This window comes from Dipodomys spectabilis, unplaced genomic scaffold (genome assembly GCF_019054845.1).
Source record: "Dipodomys spectabilis isolate Male_0828 unplaced genomic scaffold, ASM1905484v1 ptg000573l, whole genome shotgun sequence".
NCBI classification, from domain to species: Eukaryota; Metazoa; Chordata; class Mammalia; order Rodentia; family Heteromyidae; genus Dipodomys; species Dipodomys spectabilis.
This window is the reverse complement of record NW_024871250.1, coordinates 1,582,501-1,602,999: the sequence shown is the minus strand read 5'-3', so window position 1 is coordinate 1,602,999 and position 20,499 is coordinate 1,582,501. Positions and strand designations below refer to the sequence as shown.

At 60.8% G+C, this 20,499-nt stretch overlaps 1 protein-coding gene across 1 annotated transcript in view; it reads left to right on the top strand.

The window, feature by feature from the left end:
* Cacna1a (calcium voltage-gated channel subunit alpha1 A) overlaps positions 1-11,243 on the top strand; it is a gene marked incomplete at its 5' end in the record, with an annotated part of 64,459 nt that extends 53,216 nt beyond the window's left edge. Inside the window, 10 exon segments of the mRNA XM_042670642.1 lie at positions 1,134-1,239; positions 3,713-3,820; positions 3,951-4,051; positions 4,342-4,451; positions 4,537-4,675; positions 4,779-4,892; positions 8,667-8,702; positions 9,375-9,561; positions 9,802-10,049; positions 10,626-11,243. Coding sequence (XP_042526576.1) covers positions 1,134-1,239; positions 3,713-3,820; positions 3,951-4,051; positions 4,342-4,451; positions 4,537-4,675; positions 4,779-4,892; positions 8,667-8,702; positions 9,375-9,561; positions 9,802-10,049; positions 10,626-11,243 — 1,767 coding nt within the window.
* Positions 11,244-20,499: the final 9,256 nt, after the last annotated feature.

The window sequence follows — 20,499 nt, the reverse complement described above, 5'->3', positions numbered from 1 at the left end:
CGGGCCCCCTCGTCGGCGTGCCCCCCCCCCCGCCTCTCCGGCCTCGGCCCCCGCTTCCTATCCCCCTGGATTTGCCCTGACCCCCCCCACCCCTCCCATCTGTCTCACCCGTGTGGATCCCCAGCCCCCCCAAACATCCGTGCCAAACCAGCGCGGGGCACCGAGCCCCGGCCCGGGACGCAGGGACTCGCCTCGCCCCTGAGTGGCAGGGATGGCCGCCCCCCTCTCCCCGCCCGGGCACCGAGACCCCCGATCCGGCCACACCCCAGACACCTCCCACGGAGCTATGAATGAGTCTCCAGATGCTGTCTGCACGCGCCCTGTCTGTGCTGTGTGTGTGCGCGCCCGGCGGCTGCACGTGTGTCCGCGGCGGCGCCGCCTGCCTGCCTGGCGCCCCGTCCGCCCCGTCCGCCCGGGCCGGGCTGCGCGGGGCCGGGCCGGGACGGGGAGCCTGCCCTGCCAGCCTTGGAATCCGCTGCCTGGGGCTGTCTGCCACCCGCTGCTTGAATCTGCCTCGTGTTCCTTCTCTTCGGAGTCACAAAAGTTTCCAAGCCTTCGGGAAGAACTCTGGGGCGCTGGGGGGGGGGGGGGGGGCGTCAAAAACAAATGTAGGGGTCAAAAAAAAAAAACAAAAACCGGACCCAGCCCGGGGCCGGTGGCTCCCGCCTGTCATCCCAGCTACTCAGGAGGCTGAGATCTGAGGATCGAGGTTCAAAGCCAGCCCGGGCAGCACATCTGAGAGACTCTGATCCCCAATGAACCACCAGAAAGCCGGAAGCGGCGCTGGGGCTCAGGTGGTAGAGCGCCGGCCTTGAGCTGAAGAGCTGAGGGACAGCGCCCAGGCCCCGAGTTCAGGCCCCACGACTGCGGGGGGGGGGGGGGGGACTCCTGAGGGGAGGGGCTGGATCTCAGCGCTTAGGAGATCCAGGCCAGCCTGCGCTTCCGGCCAAGTTCGAGGCCAGCCTGGGAAGGCCGAGGGCTCCGTCCGGCCTTGGGTCAGACACGCACGGAGCGCCCGCGCCGCGCTCTCCAGAGTTCTTCCTGGGGGTTTTCTGGGGTGAGGGATGGGGTGGCTCCTGGGGGGACCCAAGCAGGGGCCCCAGAGTGACCGCCCTCACCCCGGTTTCCTGTAGAGGCTCCTACGGATGGATCTGCCCGTGGCCGACGACAACACGGTCCACTTTAACTCCACCCTCATGGCGCTGATCCGCACGGCCCTGGACATAAAGATCGCCAAGGGTAAGGATGGCGAGCGGAGGCGGAGGGCCGCCGCAGGGCCCCCGCCGCCCGGGGACCAGGGACCTACCGCCCCCCCCTTCCTCCAGCCCCCCCACGCCCTCAGGGAGCGCCTTGCGCATGCGTGCCAGATATCGCTCCACACACGGGGCGCACGGCGGCGTAAACGAGGTCGGGAGGCCGCCAGGCCGGACAGCACGGGGCCAGGCCTCGGTCGCTGCAGAGGCAGGGAGGCGGGGGTCACACCGGGCTCCTGGAAGCAACGGAGAGGACAGGACAGGAGCCAGGGAGGAGAGGGAGGGCGGGGAAATCGAGGCAGAGATGGCAGCACTCGGGTGCTCACGGGCGCCATCTGCTGGGTGTATCACGGGGAACGTGCTGGGAGGGCAGAAACCCGCCGTGGGGGCGTGGCTTTATCGTGGGGGCGTGGCTAAATTCAAAGGTGGAGGCCCAGTGGGAGAGTTTTCGGCCTGCACAGGCCCTGGGTTCCATCCCCAGCACTGTGCACGCGCATGCGCGCACACACATACTCGCCTGGAAGAGCCCCTGCTCCCAGGTTTGGATGTATCACCAAGAAGGTATACCAAACAAGGCCCAGCCGGGCGTTGGGGCTCACGCCTGTCATCCTAGCTACTCCGGAGGCTGAGATCTGAGGATCACGGTTCAAAGCCAGCCCGGGCAGCACAGTCCGTGAAACATCTCCAATGAACCACCAGGAAACCGGAAGCAGCGCTGTGGCCCAGGTGGTGGAGCGCTCGTCTTGAGCTGAAGAGCTGAGGAACAGCGCCCAGGCCCAGAGTTCAAGTCCTACGACCAAAACTAACCCAGAAGTGGAGCTGCGGAACAAGTGGTAGAGCGTTAGCTTTGTGCAAAAAGAAACTGAGGCCGCTACAGGATCGCCCCTCCCCCCACAAAAAAAATACAGACTCAGGTGTTGTCACAAAGCCTCAGCAGGCTCTCCATGGCTCTGATGGATAAAGGTTTGCTGAGGCTCTGCTCATCCGAATGACTTGCTGATGACTGGATGTGCTGATCCCAAAGCCGAAAGCCAGCGACCCTCTTCCCATCTGGGAGAGATGGGGAGTGGGGCGAGAGACTGTGTTGGTCCTGAGCTGCTTTTGCTGAAGGCTAGTTCTCTACCACTTGAACCACAACTTACTTCCTACTTTTTAGTGGTTCATTGGAGCTAAGTCTCATGGACTTTCCTGCCCGGGCTGGCTTTGAACCACGATCCTCAGATCTCAGCCTCCTGAGTAGCTAGGATGACAGGCGTGATCCACCAGCACCTAGCTTCTGTTTTGTTCTTGAGACAGAGTCTGACTGTGTGGTAGGGACTGGCCTGGAATGTGTGATCTTCCTGCCTCCTCCTCCTTAGTAGCTGGGATTACAGGCATACTTCACCATGCTGAGCTGGTCTCTCTCTTTCTCATAAAGCCACCAGGATCCAATCATGGGGACTATATCTTGGTATCAGTTTTTGTTTCTTACTTTGAGACAGTTTCTCACTATGAAGCCCAGGCTTACCTAGACCTTTTTTTTTGTTTTGTCTTGTTTTTGGTCTGTCATGGGGCTTGAGCTCTGGGCCTGGTCACTGTCCCTCAGCTTTTCAGCTCAACGTAAGCACTCTACCACTTGAGCTACAGTGCCACTTCTGGTTTTCTAGTGGTTCATTGGCGATGAGAGTCTCATGGACTTTCCTGCCCGGGCTGGCCTTGAACTGCGATCCTCAGATCTCAGCCTCCTGAGTAGCTAGGATGACAGGCGTGAGCCACCGGCACCCAGCTTTACCTGGAACTCTTGATCCCCCTGCCTCAGCCTCTCCAGTTGCTGGGATTACATATGTGACCACCAAACCCACCTCCACCAAAACCCTAGTCACCTCCCAAAGGCCTCACCTCTAAACCCCATAGTCAAATTAAGTTTCCACTTGTATTTATTTTTGTACTGATCCTGGGGCTTGAACTCAGGGCCTGGGCACTGTCCTTGATCTTCTTTTTGCTCAAGGCTAGCACTCCACCATTTGAGCTACATCTCCACTTCCCAGATTGTTTGGTAGTTTATGGGAGCTGAGTCTCATGGATTTTCCTGCCCGGGCTGGCTTTGAACCAGGATCCTCAGATCTCAGCCTCCTGAGTAACTGGGATGACAAGCGGGAGTCTCAGGAAGCAGCTGCAGAGCTTGTCTGAATATGCAGGGGGAGCTCAGGAGGGGGCAGTGACATTTAACCCCACAGGATGTCCCCACATCCTGTGAAGGAGATCCCATCCCTGGCCGCCTGAGCCTTCGCCACGCCGATCACCAAACAGGTCCTGCTGTTGTCATCACATTTCACAGATGGGGAAACTGAGGCAGGGGGTAGCGTAGCCCAAGCCACACAGGTGGTGAGTGAGATTTGCGGCGCACAGTGGGGGCGGTCAGGAAGCCGGGAGGTGTGGACTCCGAGGCCCGGTCAGCTCTGCCCAAACCCCCATCGCAGGTGGAGCCGACAAGCAGCAGATGGATGCGGAGTTGCGCAAGGAGATGATGGCCATTTGGCCCAACCTATCGCAGAAGACGCTGGACCTCCTGGTGACTCCGCACAAGTGTAAGAGCCGGCCACCGCCACGCGCGGGCGCCCACACAGGGCGGGGGAAAGCGCTCCAGGGAGGTGGCAAGGATGGGGGGAGAGGGGAGAGGAAGGGGGGGCCCTGGTAAGCCGACTCTGTGCCCCACAGCCACGGATCTGACGGTGGGGAAAATCTACGCTGCCATGATGATCATGGAATACTACCGTCAGAGCAAGGCCAAGCGGCTCCAAGCCATGCGGGAGGAGCAGGTACTGGACGCCGCATCTGAGATGGGGGGGGTGTTACCATGGCGACCTGCCAGCATCAGGGGGCGTGGCCAATTCCGGGAAGGTCCGGAGACTGAGCTCGGATCCTGGGGCATCGCGGGTGGAAACCATCCCCGGCCAGGAAAGTCCCTGAGACGAGACTTCGCTCCCATGAACCACCCCAAAAGGTGGTAGAGCGCCAGCCTTGCCGGGGACACGCGCGCGCACGCGCAACCCCCGGGGAGGCCCGGCCCTCTGCCATCTCACACACCCCCGGCTCGCTGCCTCCCCAGAACCGGACGCCGCTCATGTTCCAGCGCATGGAGCCCCCGTCCCCCACGCAGGAGGGGGGGCCCGGCCAGAACGCCCTCCCCGCGACCCAGCTGGACCCGGGCGGAGGCTTGTGAGTGTCCCTGGGCCAGGAGAAGGGGTGTGGGTGTGGGTGCCCCCCGCGCCCCTCGCCATGCCGGCCTCCGTCCCCCACGCAGGATGGCTCACGAAGGCGGCATGAAGGAGAGCCCGTCGTGGGTGACGCAGCGGGCCCAGGAGATGTTCCAGAAGACGGGCACGTGGAGCCCGGAGCGAGGGCCCCCCGCCGACGGGCCCAGCGCCCAGCCCAACTCGCAGGTGCGGCGGCCCCCCGCGCAGCCCCCTCCCGCCACGCGCCCGCCCCCCCGCGGCCTGGGCCGCGGCCCCCGGGGCTCACGCGTGCCACCCTCTTGGCCCGCAGTCGGTGGAGATGCGTGAAATGTGCACGGAAGGCTACTCGGACGGCGAGCACTACCTCCCCATGGAGGGCCAGGCCCGCGCCGCCTCCATGCCCCGCCTCCCCGCCGAGAACCAGGTGAGGGCTTTCGCCGCCCCGCCCGCGCCAGCCACGCCCATCCGGGAGGGGCGGGGCTCCTGCCTCCCCTTTTCCTCACCACGCCCACTCTGGGGCGGGGCAGGACCTCCGGAGTGGGCGGGGCGCTGGCCTCCCCTCCCCCACACACTCCAGGCATCTCTCCTTTGGGCACTCAGGGCTGGCTGTACACAGGCCACACCCACTCCAGGCCACACCCACCACCCACTCCCAGCGGCCTAGACCTCCCCAAGTAAAGCCAGAGAGGCGAAGGGGTGTCCCTGGTGGGCAGAACTTGGTGGCTTCCCTTGACTCGCTGTGGGGGAAGGGGGGCAGTGAGAAGCCACTGGGGGCAGTCTATCAGACGGGTGAGAATTGCTACTAAGAACATGTATGACAACTGCTGGGCAACACTGAGGCACACTGTAATCCAAGCCACTCTCCTAGCAGGATCACATTTTGAAACCAGCCAGGGCAGGAAAGTCTTATCTCTAATTAACCAACAAAAATCTTATCTCTGATTAGCCAACGAAAAACCAGACTGGAGCTGCGGCTCAAGTAGTAGAGATTTTTTTTTTTAGTTTTTGGTTTTTGCCAGTCCTGGGGCTTGAACTCAGGGCCTGGGCGCTGTCCCTGGGCTTCTTTTGCTCAAGGCTAGTGCTCTACCACTTGAGCCACAGTGCCACTTTTTCTGTGTATGTGGTACTGAGGAATCGAACCTTGGGCTTCATGCATGCTAAGCAAGCATTCTACCACTAAGCCACCTTCCCAGCTCACCAAGTGGTAGAGTTCTAGAATTGAGGTTTTTTTTTAAATCTAAGACAGCTCCCAAGACCTGAAAAGAGAAAGGGCTGGAGATATGGCTCAAGCGGTACAATACCTGCCTATAAAGGGCCCTAAATCTACAGTGCCACCACAGAAAGTCTACGCACCAGTTGCTCATGCCTATAATCCTAGCTACTCAGGGGGCTGGAATCAAATATTTGAGGTTTGAAACTATCCAGACAGAAAAATATGCTAGACTCTTATTTCCAATTAACCAACAAAAACCTAGAACTGAAGACATGGCTTGAGTGGTAGGGCACCAATGAGCAGAAAAGGCCTTGTTCAAGTCCCACTACTGGCATACACACGCACAGGCGTGCACACATACAAGCCAGGTACCCATAGCTCATGCCTGTCACCTACTAGAGCGCTAGCCTTGAGCTCAGGGACAGCACCCAGGCCCAGAGTTCAAGCCCCAGGATCTGCCAAAAAAAAAAAAAGGAAGGAAGGAGGGAGAAGAAAAGAGGGGCTGGGAAGGTGGCTCAGTGGTACAGTGCTTGCCTTGCATGCCTGAGGCCCTGGGTTCGATTCCTCAGCACCACATAAGCAAAAAGAAAAAAGCCGGAAGTGGCGCTGTGGCTCAAGTGGTAGAGCACTGGCCTTGAGCTGAAGAGCTGAGGGATAGTGCCCAGTCCCAGAGTTCAGGCCCCATGACTGGACCCAAAAAAAAAGAAAGAAGAAGAAGAAAAGAGGCTGAGATCTGAGGATTACTTTCTAATCCAACCCAGTCAGGAAAGCCCAGGAGACTCAACTCTGATTAACCACCAAAAAGCCTGCTATCCGAGAGCAAAAAAAACTCAGGCCTGTGCTGGTGGCTCATATGTATAATCCTAGCTACTCAGGAGGCTAAGATCTGAGGATCACAGTTCAAAGCCAGCCCAAGCAAGGTTTGTGAGACTCTTATCTCCAATGAACAACCAGAAAACTGGAAGTGGTGCTGTGGCTCAAAGTGGTAGAGTGCTCATCTTTGAGCTGAGGGACAGCACGCAGGCCCAGAGTTCAAGCCCCATAACCTACCAAAACAAAAGCTCAAGCTGGGCACCGGTGCCTCACACCTGTAATCCTAGCTACTCAGGAGGCTGAGATCTGAGGATCGCGGTTCAAAGCCAGCCCACGCAGGAAAGTCCTTAAAATTCTTATCTCCAGGGCTGGGAAGGTGGCTCAGTGGTAGAGTGCTTGCCTTGCATGCATGAGGCCTGGGTTCGATTCTTCAGCACCACATAAGCAGAAAAAGCCAGAAGTGGCGCTATAAGTAGAAAAAGCCAGAAGTGGCGCTATGGCTCGAGTGGTAGAGCACTAGCCTTGAGCTGAAGAGGTGGGATACCAGAGTTCAGGCCCCATGACTAGCCAAGACAAAACAAAACAAAACTCTTATCTCCAATAAACCACCAGAAAACCGGAAGTGGCACTGTAGCCCAAGTGGTAGAGCGCTTGCCTTGAGCTGAAGAGCTGAGGGACAGCGCCCAGGCCCAGAGTTTAAGCCCCCACGACCAACAACAACAACAAAAAAGCTCAGGGACAGCACCTAGGCACTGAATTCAGTGCCCAAGACTGCCGCCCCCCTCAAAAAAAGAGAAAACCATAGAACCTGAACTAGGATTACAGGTGCTGTGGCTCACACCTGTAATCCTAGCTACTCAGGAGGCTGAGATTGGAAGACCACAGTTCAAAGCCAGCCCAGGCAGGGAAGACTACTCAGAAAAAGCTGGAAGTACTGCTGTGGCTCAAGTGGTAGAGGCCTAGCCTTGAGCAAAAGAAGCTCAAGGACAGTGCTCAGGCCCTGAGTTCAAGTCCCGGGAAAGGAAATGTAAAACAAAACAAAAAACACCACTACAGGGTTAGAGGTGTAGCTCAGAGGTAAAGCGTGTGCTTAGCATGTGCAAGGCCCTGGTTTTTATCCCCATCACAGAGGCATGTAACACGCACGCTTATGTACACACATGGACGTGTGCACGTGCTGCACATGACATGCAGCGGGTGTGTGCATGCGTGATTTGTAGACACAGGTGCCCTGTGCAGGCTTGCACGTGTACGTGGGTCCACACTGCAGAAAGAGTCCAGGCTGGGTTTGGGCCTTGCATTTCCTCTCTAGAGGGTGGTGTGTGTGTGTGCAGATTTGTGTATGTGTGTGATTGTGTGTGTGTGTCTGCTTTAACCCAGCTGCGGGGCAAATGATCCCTCCTGCACCGTCACCCCAAAGAGCGAAGGCTGAAGGCCACGCAGGGGGTGCAGGGGTGGCATGTCTGGCTGTGAGCGCTTGGCGCGTGGCCCTGGCGGTGTCTGCACGAAGTGGAGGCTGTGCTGTGCCTGGCTGGAGCAAGGGCGCCTGCGGGCGCCGGTGCATGTGGCTGTCTGAGCTGCTGGTCTCAGGACTGGGCTGGGACCCGCTGTGTCAGCCCAAGGCCGCCCCCTGGGGCGAGGGGAGGAGCCTGTAACCCTAGCCACGCAGGAAGCTGAGATCTGAGGAATGAGGTTCAAAGCCAGCTGCGGCAGCTGAGACTCCTCTCCAATGAACCACCCCCCAAAACACCACGTGGAGCTGCGGCTCCAGGGGTAGAACGCCAGCCTGGGACAAAAATGCTCAGGGCCAGCGCTCAGGCCCTGAGTTCAAACCCCAGGACCAGGAAAAAATTAGAATAAAAGGCTTTGAGCCTCAGCTGGAGCCAGGACGGGGTGCATCGCTTGAGGCTGGAGCCAGGGGCCTTGCTGTACCATCTGTCTGTCTCCTGCCTCCGCCATCTGTCCGTGTGTCTCCTGTCTGTCTCCTCTGTTGTTTTTCCCCCCCCTGGGGGGGGGCGACAGCCAGCAGGTCCCAGGGTGCCATCACCCACCACCCTCCGACTCTTAACTTCTCTCTCTTCCCCTCTTCCATGCGCCTCCCTCCCGCTCCCTCCTTTTATATTTATTTCCTTCTTTCTGTTTTTCTGTGTGCACCATCTGGGGCTGGGACAGAGGAGAAGGGGCCGGCCACGTGGGAATAACCTCAGCGTATGTACTGCGCCTGCGCCGAGCCCGGCCCCTCTTCCTCCCCACCCCCTGGGCAGCCCCCCATCACCTCACTGTCCCCCACCCCAGCTTTTCTTTGTAGACCACACCCTTCCCCCCACGGAGCCTCCTCTTCCTCATACGTTGTGTGTGTGGCAGGGGGTCACCCCTCACCCCACTCCCTCCTCTGAGCCCCCAATCTAGGGGGCTCCTTGCCCCCCAAGAGATGGCCTGGTTCCCCAAGCTCCTGTTTCAAACCTGCCACCGACCCTGGAGAGCCTGTCCTGGCTGAGCCTTGGTGAAAAGTGGGGGGGGGGGGTCCCCGTCTTGTTCACGGATGGAAGAGCGGATGGGGGTAGGAAGTGGGGGACTACGGCTGGCCGCCCCCAGGGTCCCCGAGGCTAGGGCAGGCGGCCGGGGTCAGAGCCGTGGAAAGCTCAGGGCCGGTCCGTCCTGGCCCGCCAGGGTCCCGGGCTTGGGGTCCTCCGGCACCAGGGATGTCAGGACGGGCCCGGGAGACCCCAGAACAGACCCTAAGAGCAGCCCTGGAGCGGGGGACACAGGGGACCCCGGCTCCACGCCGGGAAGCCGGGCCCAGCCCCTGCCGGCGGTGTGGGCAGGAAGGGGCGGACGCGCGGGGCCCCCGCTGACGGGGCCCGGGCCTGTCCCCTCCAGACCATCTCGGACACCAGCCCCATGAAGCGCTCGGCCTCCGTGCTGGGCCCCAAGGCGCGGCGGCTGGACGACTACTCGCTGGAGCGGGTGCCGCCCGAGGACGCCCCGCGCTTCCACCAGCGGCGCCGCGAGCGCGGCCACCGCGCGTCCGAGCGCTCCCTCGGCCGCTACACCGACGTGGACACAGGTGGGCCGGGGGCGGGGCCGGGGCGTCGAGGGGCGGGGCCTGGCCGTCGGGGGCGGGGCCGGGCGCGCCGCGGGGCGGGGCCTGGCCGTCGGGGGCGGGGCCGGGCGCACCGCGGGGCGGGACCTGGTCGTCGGGGGCGGGGCCGGGCGCGCCGGGGGGCGGGGCCGGGCCGCGGGGACCCGGGCTGGGGGCGCGCCGCCCCCTCCCCTCCTCCAAGGCCCCCGCCTGTCTCGGGCGCAGGCTTGGGGACGGACCTGAGCATGACCACGCAGTCCGGGGACCTGCCGCCCAAGGAGCGGGACCAGGAGCGGGGCCGGCCCAAGGACCGCAAGCACCGGCAGCACCACCACCACCACCACCACCACCACCCGCCGGCCCCCGACAAGGAGCGCTACGCCCCGGAGCGGCCGGAGCACCGGGCCCGGGCCCGCGACCAGCGCTGGTCCCGCTCCCCGAGCGAGGGCCGCGAGCACGTGACGCACCGGCAGGTGGGTGCGGCCCGCGGGGACGCGGCGGGCCCGGGGGGGGGCGGGGAGAGACCCGACCACGCCCCGGCCCGGCCCCTCGCCCGCGCGGGGACCCGCCGCGCCGCCCCGGCCCCGCCCCGCGCCCCGCCCCCTCCCCGCTGCTCGGCCCGGGCCGCGCCCGCCGCCTCGCGCTTCCTCTAACCCGGCTTTCCTTTCTGTTCGGTCCCGTCCTCTGGACGCCTGTGAGTAGTTTTTGGAACTTCTGCTGTTTCAACCCTGAGACTTACAAAACTCCATTTCTCATTTCTCTTTTTTCACTTTCTTGTGTTGGTTTTTAACTCCCGCCCTCCCTCCCTCCTGGTCTCCCCCCTCCCCACACCCTCTCTTTTCTCGGCCCCCCTTCCCCGTCGCCCCTTCCCCTCCGCTCCCCCATCTCTGCCCCCCTTCCTGCCTTTGACTCCCGCCCCCCTCCCTCCCTCCCCCGTGGCTGTCGCTTCCCCCCCCCCCCCCCCCCCCCCGTCGGTCGTGCTGTGGCCCCGCCCCGTGCCCCGGCCCGGCGTCTTTTGTTTTGATTCCTTTGTTTCAATTTTCGTGTAGGGCAGTAGTTCAGTCAGTGGAAGCCCCGCCCCCTCAACGTCCGGCACCAGCACGCCGCGGCGCGGCCGCCGCCAGCTCCCCCAGACCCCCTGCACCCCGCGGCCCCACGTGTCCTACTCCCCCGTGGTCCGTAAGGCGGGCGCCGCGCAGCCGCCGCCGCCGCCGGGCGCGGGGCCGGGGCCGGGCGCGGGGCCCAGGCCGGGCCGCGCGGCCCCGGGCGGCCCGCGGAGGTTCGCCGAGCCCGGGGCGCCGCCGCCGCCGCCGCCGCCGGGCGCGCGCGCCGACTCCCCGCGGGCCTGCCGCGTGCGCGCGCCCGCCTCGCACGCGCCCGACGGGCCGCCCGGCGCCCGGCACCGCGGCTACTTCCGCGGCTCCGACTACGACGACGCCGAGGCGCCCGGCGCCGAGCCGCAGCCGCCCGCGCGCCACGGGCCGCCCGCCGGCCGCTCGCCCAGGACTCCCCGGGCCGCGGGCCCCGCCGGCCCCGCGCCCGCCCGGCACGGCCGGAGGCTCCCCAACGGCTACTACCCGGTCCCCGGGCCGCCCCGGCCCCGCGGCCCCGGCGCCCGCCGCGGCCCGCAGGACCCCTACAGCGAGAGCGAGGACGACTGGTGCTAAGTCCCGGCGCGGGGCCGCGCCCCACGCACCCCGCACAACGCGGCCCGCGCGGCCGCGCCCGCCCCGCGCGCGCCCGCGAGCCCCGACGCGCAGGCGCCGCCCGAGGCCCCGCCCCCAGGACAGGCCCCGCCCCGCACGGGGCGGGGCCACGGGCAGACCCGCCCCGCCGGCCTGGGATTCGAACCTACGCAGCCCCTCTCCGGAGAACTTCGGGGAACACGACAAAAAAAAAAAAATACACAAAAAATAACCTTTTTAAAAAGAAAACGGGGGGAGAAGTAGCTTGTATTGATGAGTTTTATCATCTGCCTGACTGGATCCTTCCTTTCCCGGACACTGCGCGGGGCCGGCGGGAAGGAGGGGGCCGGCACGCACCCAGAGAGCTTGCGGGGTGACCCCACCGACCCCCACTACTGCCTGCACCCGCCAACCTAAGAGGAAACGTCATCATAACCAACGACTTCAAAAAGGACACACAAAATAATGATCGAGGAAAACGAAACTCAGCATTTTTTCTGTCACTTGGTTCTGCTCGAAACAACAAAAGAAGAGGAAAAAAAGAAAAGGAAAAATCACCTCCACCAACTCACTCGCTCCCGGCTTCATTTACTTTCTTTTTCTTTTGACTTTCGGTTTTTCTACTTTGTTTTCCTTTTCTTTTCTTTTTTTCCTATCTCGTTTGAAAACTGTGGGCTTGGGACTGTGAATTATTGCATGACATTAAAAAAGAACAAAAAAAATAAAAAAAAAAAGTTGAATCCAACTTTTGGAACGCCTTTGTGACTTGGTCAACGTCTGAAGAGGGTCAGGGAGAAGGGGAGGGGGGAGAGGGCGCTTTGCTTAGTTTTAGAAGAGATTAAAATGGGGACTGGGGGGTACCAGCTCTTCCCCCTCCCCCAGTAGAGGCCGTGGGTCCAACCTCTAGCCAGTGAGGGATGAGTCTGGTGAAACTAAGGGTTATTACCCTAAATCACTGCTGGCTCTGTTGGAATTTCTATGTCGAGTAAGAGAAATTCCTACGGTCACTGAAGGCTGGAGGCTCAACACCTGTAATCCCAGGCGGCTGAGATCTAAGGAACTCGGTCTGAAGCCAGCCCAGGCAGGAAAGTCCAGGAGACTCTTAATTTCCAGTTAACCAGCAAAAAGCTGGAAGTGGAGCTATGGCTCTAGTGGTAGAGTGCCAGTTGTGAGTGAAAGAAAGTTCAGAGGCAGCAACGAGGCCCTGAGTTCAAGCCCGGGACCAGCGAAATAAATAAACACTTAAAAAAATAAATATCATCCTAGGGGCCCCAAATCCAAAACCAAGGCTTGGGTGCCCTCTGCTGGCACTCCTAGGAATGCAGTATCCTGGGCTTGCAGCTGCCTCCAAGGTGAGAATTAAAGAATTCTGGGGGCTCACCCCTGTCATTGCAGCTGCTCAGGAGGCTGAGATCTGAGGGTCATGGTTCAAAGCCAGCTCTGGCAGAAAAATCCATGAGACTCATCTCCGGAAAACCAGAAGTGGAGCTGTGGCTCAAAGTGGTAGAGCACAAGCCTTGAGTGAAAAAGCTCCGGGACAGGGCCCAGGCCCTGAGTTCAAGCCACAGGACTGACAGCAACAACAAAGAGCTCCCGACACCTTCACTTTGGGGTTTGCAGCCTCTGGGCATGAGCATTTCAGTTCGGGTAGAGGCTGGTCACGCACTCCTGTAATACAGGTGCCCAGATTGGTTGAGGAGCTGAGACGTCATGCGTGAGTGTCGGGCGATGCTCACCTTCACCCACAGAAGTGACCGTGGCCTCTGCCTTTCCCGGGGTGGGTTTCCCTGGGAAGCCCAGCTTCACGCCGAGTTTGCCGCTCACATACAGAGAGACAACTCAGCCCAGCACCTGCTGGAAGCCAGGTGCTGGAACGGGCTGACAAGAGCTCCTGTCCCCGCCGAGCGGCTTCCGAGGGGCAGCCCCAGAAATCGCTGTCAGCCGCCCACACCCCACCCCAAATCTGCTCTGACAGAGCCATCTGCTACACTGTCGCCCACGTTCCATCCGTCCTTCTGTCCCTGCCACCTGCTCCTGCTCAGCCCTGTATCCCGGCCTCGCTTCCGTCTGCCCATCACTCTGGGGAGCTTCCCCCGGCTCCAGGGCACCTCCCAGCCCCACCCCGCCCTGCCCGCCCCCCTTCAGCATGGATCCTGGCCAGCTGCGATCCTCAGGCCCCCAGGACCCTGGACTCAGAGGAAATGCTCTGCAGATTACACACAAGCTAGCGCTCACTGGTTCTTTCTTGCTCACAGATAGCACTCTACCACTTGAACCACATCCCAGTCCAGCATTTTGCTGGTTAATTGGAAATGGAGCCTTACAGATTTCTCTACCTGAAATGGCTTTGAACCTTGATCCTCAAATCTCAGTCCTCCTAAGTAGTTAGGATGGCAGGCGTGAACTCTTGGCACTTGGCTTGGTTTAAAGATGGGATCTTCTCACCCAGGGTAGCCTTGAATGCAAGGTCTGCTTCATGCCTCAGCCTCCTGAGCACTGGGATTTTCCAAGTCCTGGCTTGGAGCGGGGAGAGGAGTTGTTTTGTGTGTGTGTTGGTCCTAGGGCTTGAACTTGGGGTTTGGATGCTTTCAAACATTTGGTTGCTGAAGGTTGGCGCTCTACCACTACAGCCACAGCTTTTGGCTTTTCAGTGGTTCATTGGAGTTGAGGCTTATAGATTTTCCTGCCCAAGTTGGCTTCAAACCATGAGCCTCAGATCTCAGCCTCCTGAGTAGCTAGGATGACAGGCGTGAGCCACCAGTTCCTGGCTGCAGGAAAATGTTCAGGGTGTTTGGACACATGCTCCTAAAAGAGAGAGAAAGTTGCATGATCACCCTGGTGTTGTAAAACTACAAGTAAAAATGAATTTAGGGGCTGGGAAGGTGGCTCAGTGGTAGAGCGCTTGCCTAGCATGCATGAGGCCCTGGGTTCAATTCCTCAGTAGCACATACACAGAAAAACCAGAACTGGCACTGTGGCTCAAGTGGTAGAGCGCTAGCCTTGAGCAAAAAGCAGCTCAGGGACAGTGCCCAGGCCCTGAGTTCAAGCCTGAGGACTGGCAAAAAAAAACCAAAAAACCGGAGGTGGCGCTGTGGCTCAAGTGGTAGAGCGCTCGCCTTGAGCGGAAGAGCTGAGGGACAGCGCCCAGGCCCAGAGTTCAGGCCTCACGACCGGACCCCCCCCCCCAAAAAAAAAAAAGACAGGTGCTGGTGGCTCAGAAGGCCTGTCATCCCAGCTACTCAGGAGGCTAGGATCTGAGGACTGCTGTTCAAAGCCAGCGTAAGCAAGAAAGTCCATGAGACTCTTATTTCCAATGAACCTACCAGAAAACCGGAAGTGGTGCTGTGGCTCAGGTGGTAGAGCGCTCGCCTTGTGAGGAGCTGAGCGCTCAGGCCCTCAGTTCAGGTCTCACAACCAACAAAAACAGGCAAAAACCTGAGGCCCTAAGTTCAAGCCTCAGTGCTGGCACACAAAAAATTAACAAGGACGGGGGCCTGGCTGACAGGGAAAAGTAAAGCTCTTGCCTAGTGAGCCCAAAGTCCTGAGTTCAAGCTCCAGCACTTAACATAAAAACAAACCAGACTATTAAATGAAGCATCCCCCAAATAGGCGTTATTCGAGGGGCAGGGTCCCCATGTCCAGCAACCCCAGGGCCGGGAAGGGGACAGGGCTGGGGGAAGGATCTGGAGGCCTGCGTTTGGGTCAGGGAAGTTTCAGGCAGGACGACACTGCCCCCTAGTGGTCTGTTCATGACTCACCTGGGTTGAGCCGGGCATCAGTCGATGGAGAGCAGCTCAGGGTAAGAGGAGGCCTGTGGATGTAAGATGGAGGCTTCTAAGTTTGCGCATGCCCGCATGCACAAGGTCTGGGACTTGAATTCAGGGCTCTGTGTTCTCACCTAGCTTTCTTGCTCACAGCTGGCATTCTACCACCTGAGCCGTGCCTCCAGGATAGCTTTTTGTTCATTATTTGGAGATGGACTCTCTCAGAGTTTTCAGCCCAAGCTGGCCTTGAAACTTGATCCTCAGATCTCAGCCTCCTGAGTAGCTGGGATGACAGGCATGGGCCCCCAGCACCGGATGAGGCTTCTTTATCTCTGCTAGCCATCTTCTCTAAATCCACCCCTTCCTGCACATCCCTGCCTGCCAGGGCTCACTGCGGACATCAACCACCAAACCGCAGCGGACACAACTCAGGGCACGGATTCCACCGCCCTGCTACCCAAAAAGCAAAGCCAAGTTCAAGATGGTTCAAGGGATTAAGTCAGCACTCCCTAGCGCTCGGGGCTGGCAGAAGAGTTAAGCTGCCGCGGCCTCAAGAAGCCAAACAAGAATTGGGAGACCAAACAGCCGCTGCGGCATTCTTTCGGGAGCCCCTTGGAGGCTCCCTGCCCAGCTCTGGGTCTGAGTCCTGGGGGCAGGGGGGATCCCCAAAGACGCACAATGGAACCACCAACAGACATCTAAAGACTGCTTTGTCCCTAAACGATAGTGACCGCGTATAAGAAGGTCAAGGGCAGGCTGGGAAGGTGGCTCAGTGGTAGAGCGCTTGCCTTGCATGCATGAGGCTCTGGGTTCGATTCCTCAGCACCACATAAGCAAAAAAAAAAAAGCTGGAAGTGGCGCTGTGGCTCAAGTGGTAGAGTGCTCACCTTGAGCTGAAGAGCTGAGGGACAGCGCCCAGGCCCAGAGTTCAAGCCCCACAACCAACAAAAAAGAAAAAGAAAAAGGAAAAAAAAACGCTGAAGGTGGATGGTATGGCACAAGTAGTAGAGCACTAGCCTTGAGCAACAGAAAAAGCATAGAGACAGCGCCTAGGGCCCTGAGTTCAAGCCCTGGGATCAGCTACAATAAGTGACAACCATTCAGGGGCTTGCTCCATACTTAAGTGGCAGGTGCTTGTAGGTTCTGTGCCCAATGCCCAGGGGCTGGCACGGGGGGGGGAGGGGGACCAGGGCATGCGCAATGAGGACTCAGGGCAGGGCAACGAAAGTACACAACAGAGCTGCAGCCTAAACCCGGGGATCAGCGCTGAGGGATGGGGGGGCACCAGCACTGGGGGCTTGAACTCAGGACCTGGGTACTGTCTCGGAAGTTGTTCACTCAAAGCTGGCGCTCAGCCACTTGTGGCTTTGTGCTGGCTCATAGAAGATTTAAAACAACCACCACCACGAAAGGTTTCACGGACTTTCCTGCCCCGGCTGGCTTGGAACCTGATCCTCACATCTCAGCCTCCCGAGTAGCTGGGATGACAGGCGTGCACCACCGTACCCGGCTTGGAACTGGCTTCTGGGGGTGGGAGGCTGTGCCTGGGGCTCCCAGGGGACATGGCCGGTCCCCCCAGCCACATTCACCCCATTCTGGGCCTAAATGTCCTCCAAGCCCAGAGCCAACCCCTGCCCCGCTCTCACTGCTGCCATGCTGGGCGGGGCTGGGTGGGGCCAGGGATGGGGGGGCTGCCATGCTGGGCGGGGCTGGGTGGCGCCAGGGATGGGGGGGCAACATTCTCCGTGGAGGCAAGAAAAGGAGGCTGAGGAGCGAAGGATCTGAAATACGGCCTCCAGAAAGGCTAGCGGGGATGGGGGTGCTGGGAGGGCGGGGTGCCCGCATGGGGCCACCTGGCCCCACCTCTGGGCCCTGAGTCAGCCCTGGCCCAGGGCGAGGCCTGGGAGGGTTGGAGGTGGGAAGGCGGGTGGCGCACAGTGGGGGTGGGGGACCAACCCAGAGCCTCTGGTCTCCCCTGGGGGGGGAGGTCCAGTCCACTCCTGGGAACCCGGAAGGAGGAAGAAGCCGTTGGGCACCCGCCCCTGCCACAGACTGGCTAAAGGCCCCCAGGAAAACTCCGGAAGCCCTGCCGGGCCCCATGTCAACAGGTGAGACCTGTCAGCCATGCCTGGGCTTAAACCAGGGCTGGGCAGCTCCCCTGCAGTGGCAGTTGATGGCTTGTGGAAGGTGAAGAAGTCAGAGTCCCGGGCCACCCAGCCTCCCCCAGCCTCCCTCAATCCCCCCAGCCTCCCCCAGCCTCCCCCAGCCCCCCAGCCCCCCTAACCTCCCCAGCCTCCCCCAGCCCCCCAGCCTCCCCTAACCTCCCCAGCCTCCCCCAGCCCCTCCCAGCCTCCCCCAGCCCCCCCAACCTCCCCCAGCCCCCCAGCCTCCCCTAACCTCCCCAGCCTCCCCCAGCCCCTCCCAGCCTCCCCCAGCCCACCACACCCCAGAGTCTGGGCCTTTCTGAGGATCACAAAGAGGATGGAGTCGCAGGCGGCACTCCATGGCTTGGGGGAGGGAGATGTCACTGGGGAGACGGGAGTGGAGGTCGTGGCTCTGTGGGTTCACCTTTGCCAGTGGCCCCACTTCCACCTCCAGGAGCCCCAAAGAAAGATCAGATCAGGGCTGGGAAGGTGGCTCAGTGGTAGAGCGCTTGCCTCGCATGCATGAGACCCTGGGTTCGATTCCTCAACACCACAAGAGCAGAAAAAGCCGGAAGTGGCTCAAGTGGCAGAGCGCTGGCCTTGAGCAAAAGAAGCTCATAGCCGGGCGCCGGTAGCTCACACCTGAAATCCCAGCTACTCAGGAGACTGACATCTGAGGATCAGCGTCTGAGCCAGTCAGCGTGGGAGACACTGATCTCCAATGAACCAGCAAAAAGCCACACGTGGAGCTGTGGCTCAAGCGGTAGAATGCCAGCCTTGAGTGAAAAAGCTATGGGAAAGTGCCTGGGTCCTGAGTTCAAGTCCCAGGACCAGTGCATGTGCGCGCACGCACACACACACACACACACACACACACACACACACACACACACACATACAGACCACCCACAGAGACACACAGTCGCGGCAGGCAGCCGGGTGCGGCAGCGCCTGAGGCCTGGCTGGGAGGAGGCCGAGGTTCTCAGAGTCCTGTGCCGGGCGTCTCCGTGGGAAGCTGCTGCTGAGCACTGAGGCGTGGGGCATGAAAGGCGCAGCTGCCCGCCCAGTCTGGCCAGGTACCCAAGCCCAGGCGTGGCATCTTGAGGCTGTGTTGGCAGAAGGCAGCGCAGAGCTGGGAGTGGAGCTGTGGCTCAAGGGGCAGAGCGCCAGCAGGAAGGCAGGAAGGCAGGAAGACAGGAAGGCAGGAAGGAAATGCAGAAGTAGGCAGACACTGTGCACAGGCTTTGCGGCACAGGCTGGTGCTCTGCCACCTGCACCACACCTCCAGTCCCCACACTCAGTAGCCATTTAGAAGACTGGAAGGATAACTCTTTCTCCTGGACCAGCACAAGACCCCAAAAGGAAAAGGTCCCCGAGTCCCATGCTTCTGTACCCTGAGTCTGAGCCTGTCCCCACCCCCCTGCCCCTGGGGAACTGTCGGCTGCCCCTCCCTTCCTGAGATACCTAGAAGAAAGCCGCCAGCCAGGCGCCGGTGTCTCCCGCCTGTCATCCCCGCCACTCAGCAGGCTGCAGCTGAGGATCACAGTTCGAAGCCTGCCTGGGCAGGAAAGTCCCTGTGACTCTTGTCCCCAAGTATTCAGCCAGAAGTGGTGCTGTGGCTCAGGTGGTAGAGCGCCAGCCTTGAGCCCGCGCGCACGCGCACGCGCACGGGCTGCGAGTTCAGGCCCCAGGGTGGGCACAAATGAGAAAAGAGGAAAGAACAAAAGACGGTGGCTTTGAGGGTGGGCAGCCTCACAGGGCTGCCGGGCTCTGCTGCACCCCAGCTTCGTCTCCCCTGCTGTTTGTCTCTCAGCCTTCAGGGCTGAAGGTCACACCCTGGTGTGTCTGGAGCGTGCGCTGGGGCTGCGGGAGTCTTTTCCAGTTGGGCAGATTTGCTGGTGCTGGCACCCGGGGCCCAGTGCATGCTGGGTAAGTGCTCACCACCCAGCCGCAGGACCAGCGCCGCGCCAGCCGAGGCCGCCGGCTTTCTCTCAGGAAGGAAGGCTCTTGCCACCGACGCCGGCTTCTTCGGCAGGCATTAATTGGCCCCTTGGGAAGTGGGCATCCTACAGGGAACAGATGCAAAGTCACCCCAAGGATGAATCTAAAGAGGAGGCCAGCGAGAGGGAGGAGGGGGGTGAAAGGCTGCCAGCCAGGCCAGGAGCCTGGGGGAGGGGCTGCTTCCGCACCCCAGCTGCGGATCTGAGGAGCCAGGGTGCCATCCCAGGGAGGAGGGGAGGAGGAGGAAGGAGAGGAGGAGGCTGGTACAAGTCTAGCAAGCAAGCATGCCAACTTGAGCAAGTTCAAGGGTCAGAGTTCAAAGCCCAGTTCTGCCAACACTTAAAAATAAATCAGAGCGGGCTGGGAAGGTGGCTCAGTGGTAGAGTGCTTGTCTCGCCAGCATGAGGCCCTGGGTTCGATTCCTCAGCACCCCATAAGCAGAAAAAGGCGGAAGTGGCGCTGTGGCTCAAGTGGTAGAGCGCTCGCCTTGAGCTGAAGAGCTGAGGGACAGCGCCCAGGCCCAGAGTTCAAGCCCCACAACCGACAAAATAAATAAATACATACATAAATTGGACAAAAAATGAGTCCCAGCTACTCAGGAGGCTGAGATCTGAGGATCGGGGTTCAAAGCCAGCCCAGGCAGGAATAGTCCCTGAGACTCTTACTTCCAATTCACCAGCAAAGATCACCAGCAAAAAGCCAGAAGTGGCGGTGTTGCTCAACTGGTAGAGTGCTATCCTTGAGCAAAAAAAAAACCAGCAACAGCGCCCAGGCTCTGAGTTCAAATCCCAGGACAGGCACCAAAGAGAAAAGAGACTGAGGGAGAGAGAGGTGTTCTTGTGGCTGCGGGGAGATGGCCTTGTTTGTCCCTAACCCAAGGCCCCCAGGGTGGCCGCCGGTCCCCAGGGAGCCCCCCAGGAGCTCCAGGAATGCAGCCATTAATTCTCCATGACTCCGGGGCTCTGGGGAGTCAGCCCCCCAGGCTTCAAGCCAGCCTCTCTCCTTAGGGAGCCCCTGACACTCCCAGGCCTGAGCCACCCTGGGGACCCCGTTCTTCTCCTGTCTGAGTCTCCAGCTCCCGGGGCGGTGGCTGGGGGGGGGTAGGCAGGGCATTTTTTGGGCCAACACTGGCAGCCCCCTGGGTTCATCTCGGACCCCTGGGTCCCCCCAGCCCCCGGGCCGTCCCCCCTGAAAATCCGAGGGGCGCCAGGCAGGCTTGTGACCAAAGGTGGGAGCCGGGGCTCCCTGTGGCTCTCTGCCTCCGCCCCTCCCCCCCAGGCGCTCCTCAGCAAATACGCCGCAGGCCTGGCGCTCCCTCCCCGCAGCAGC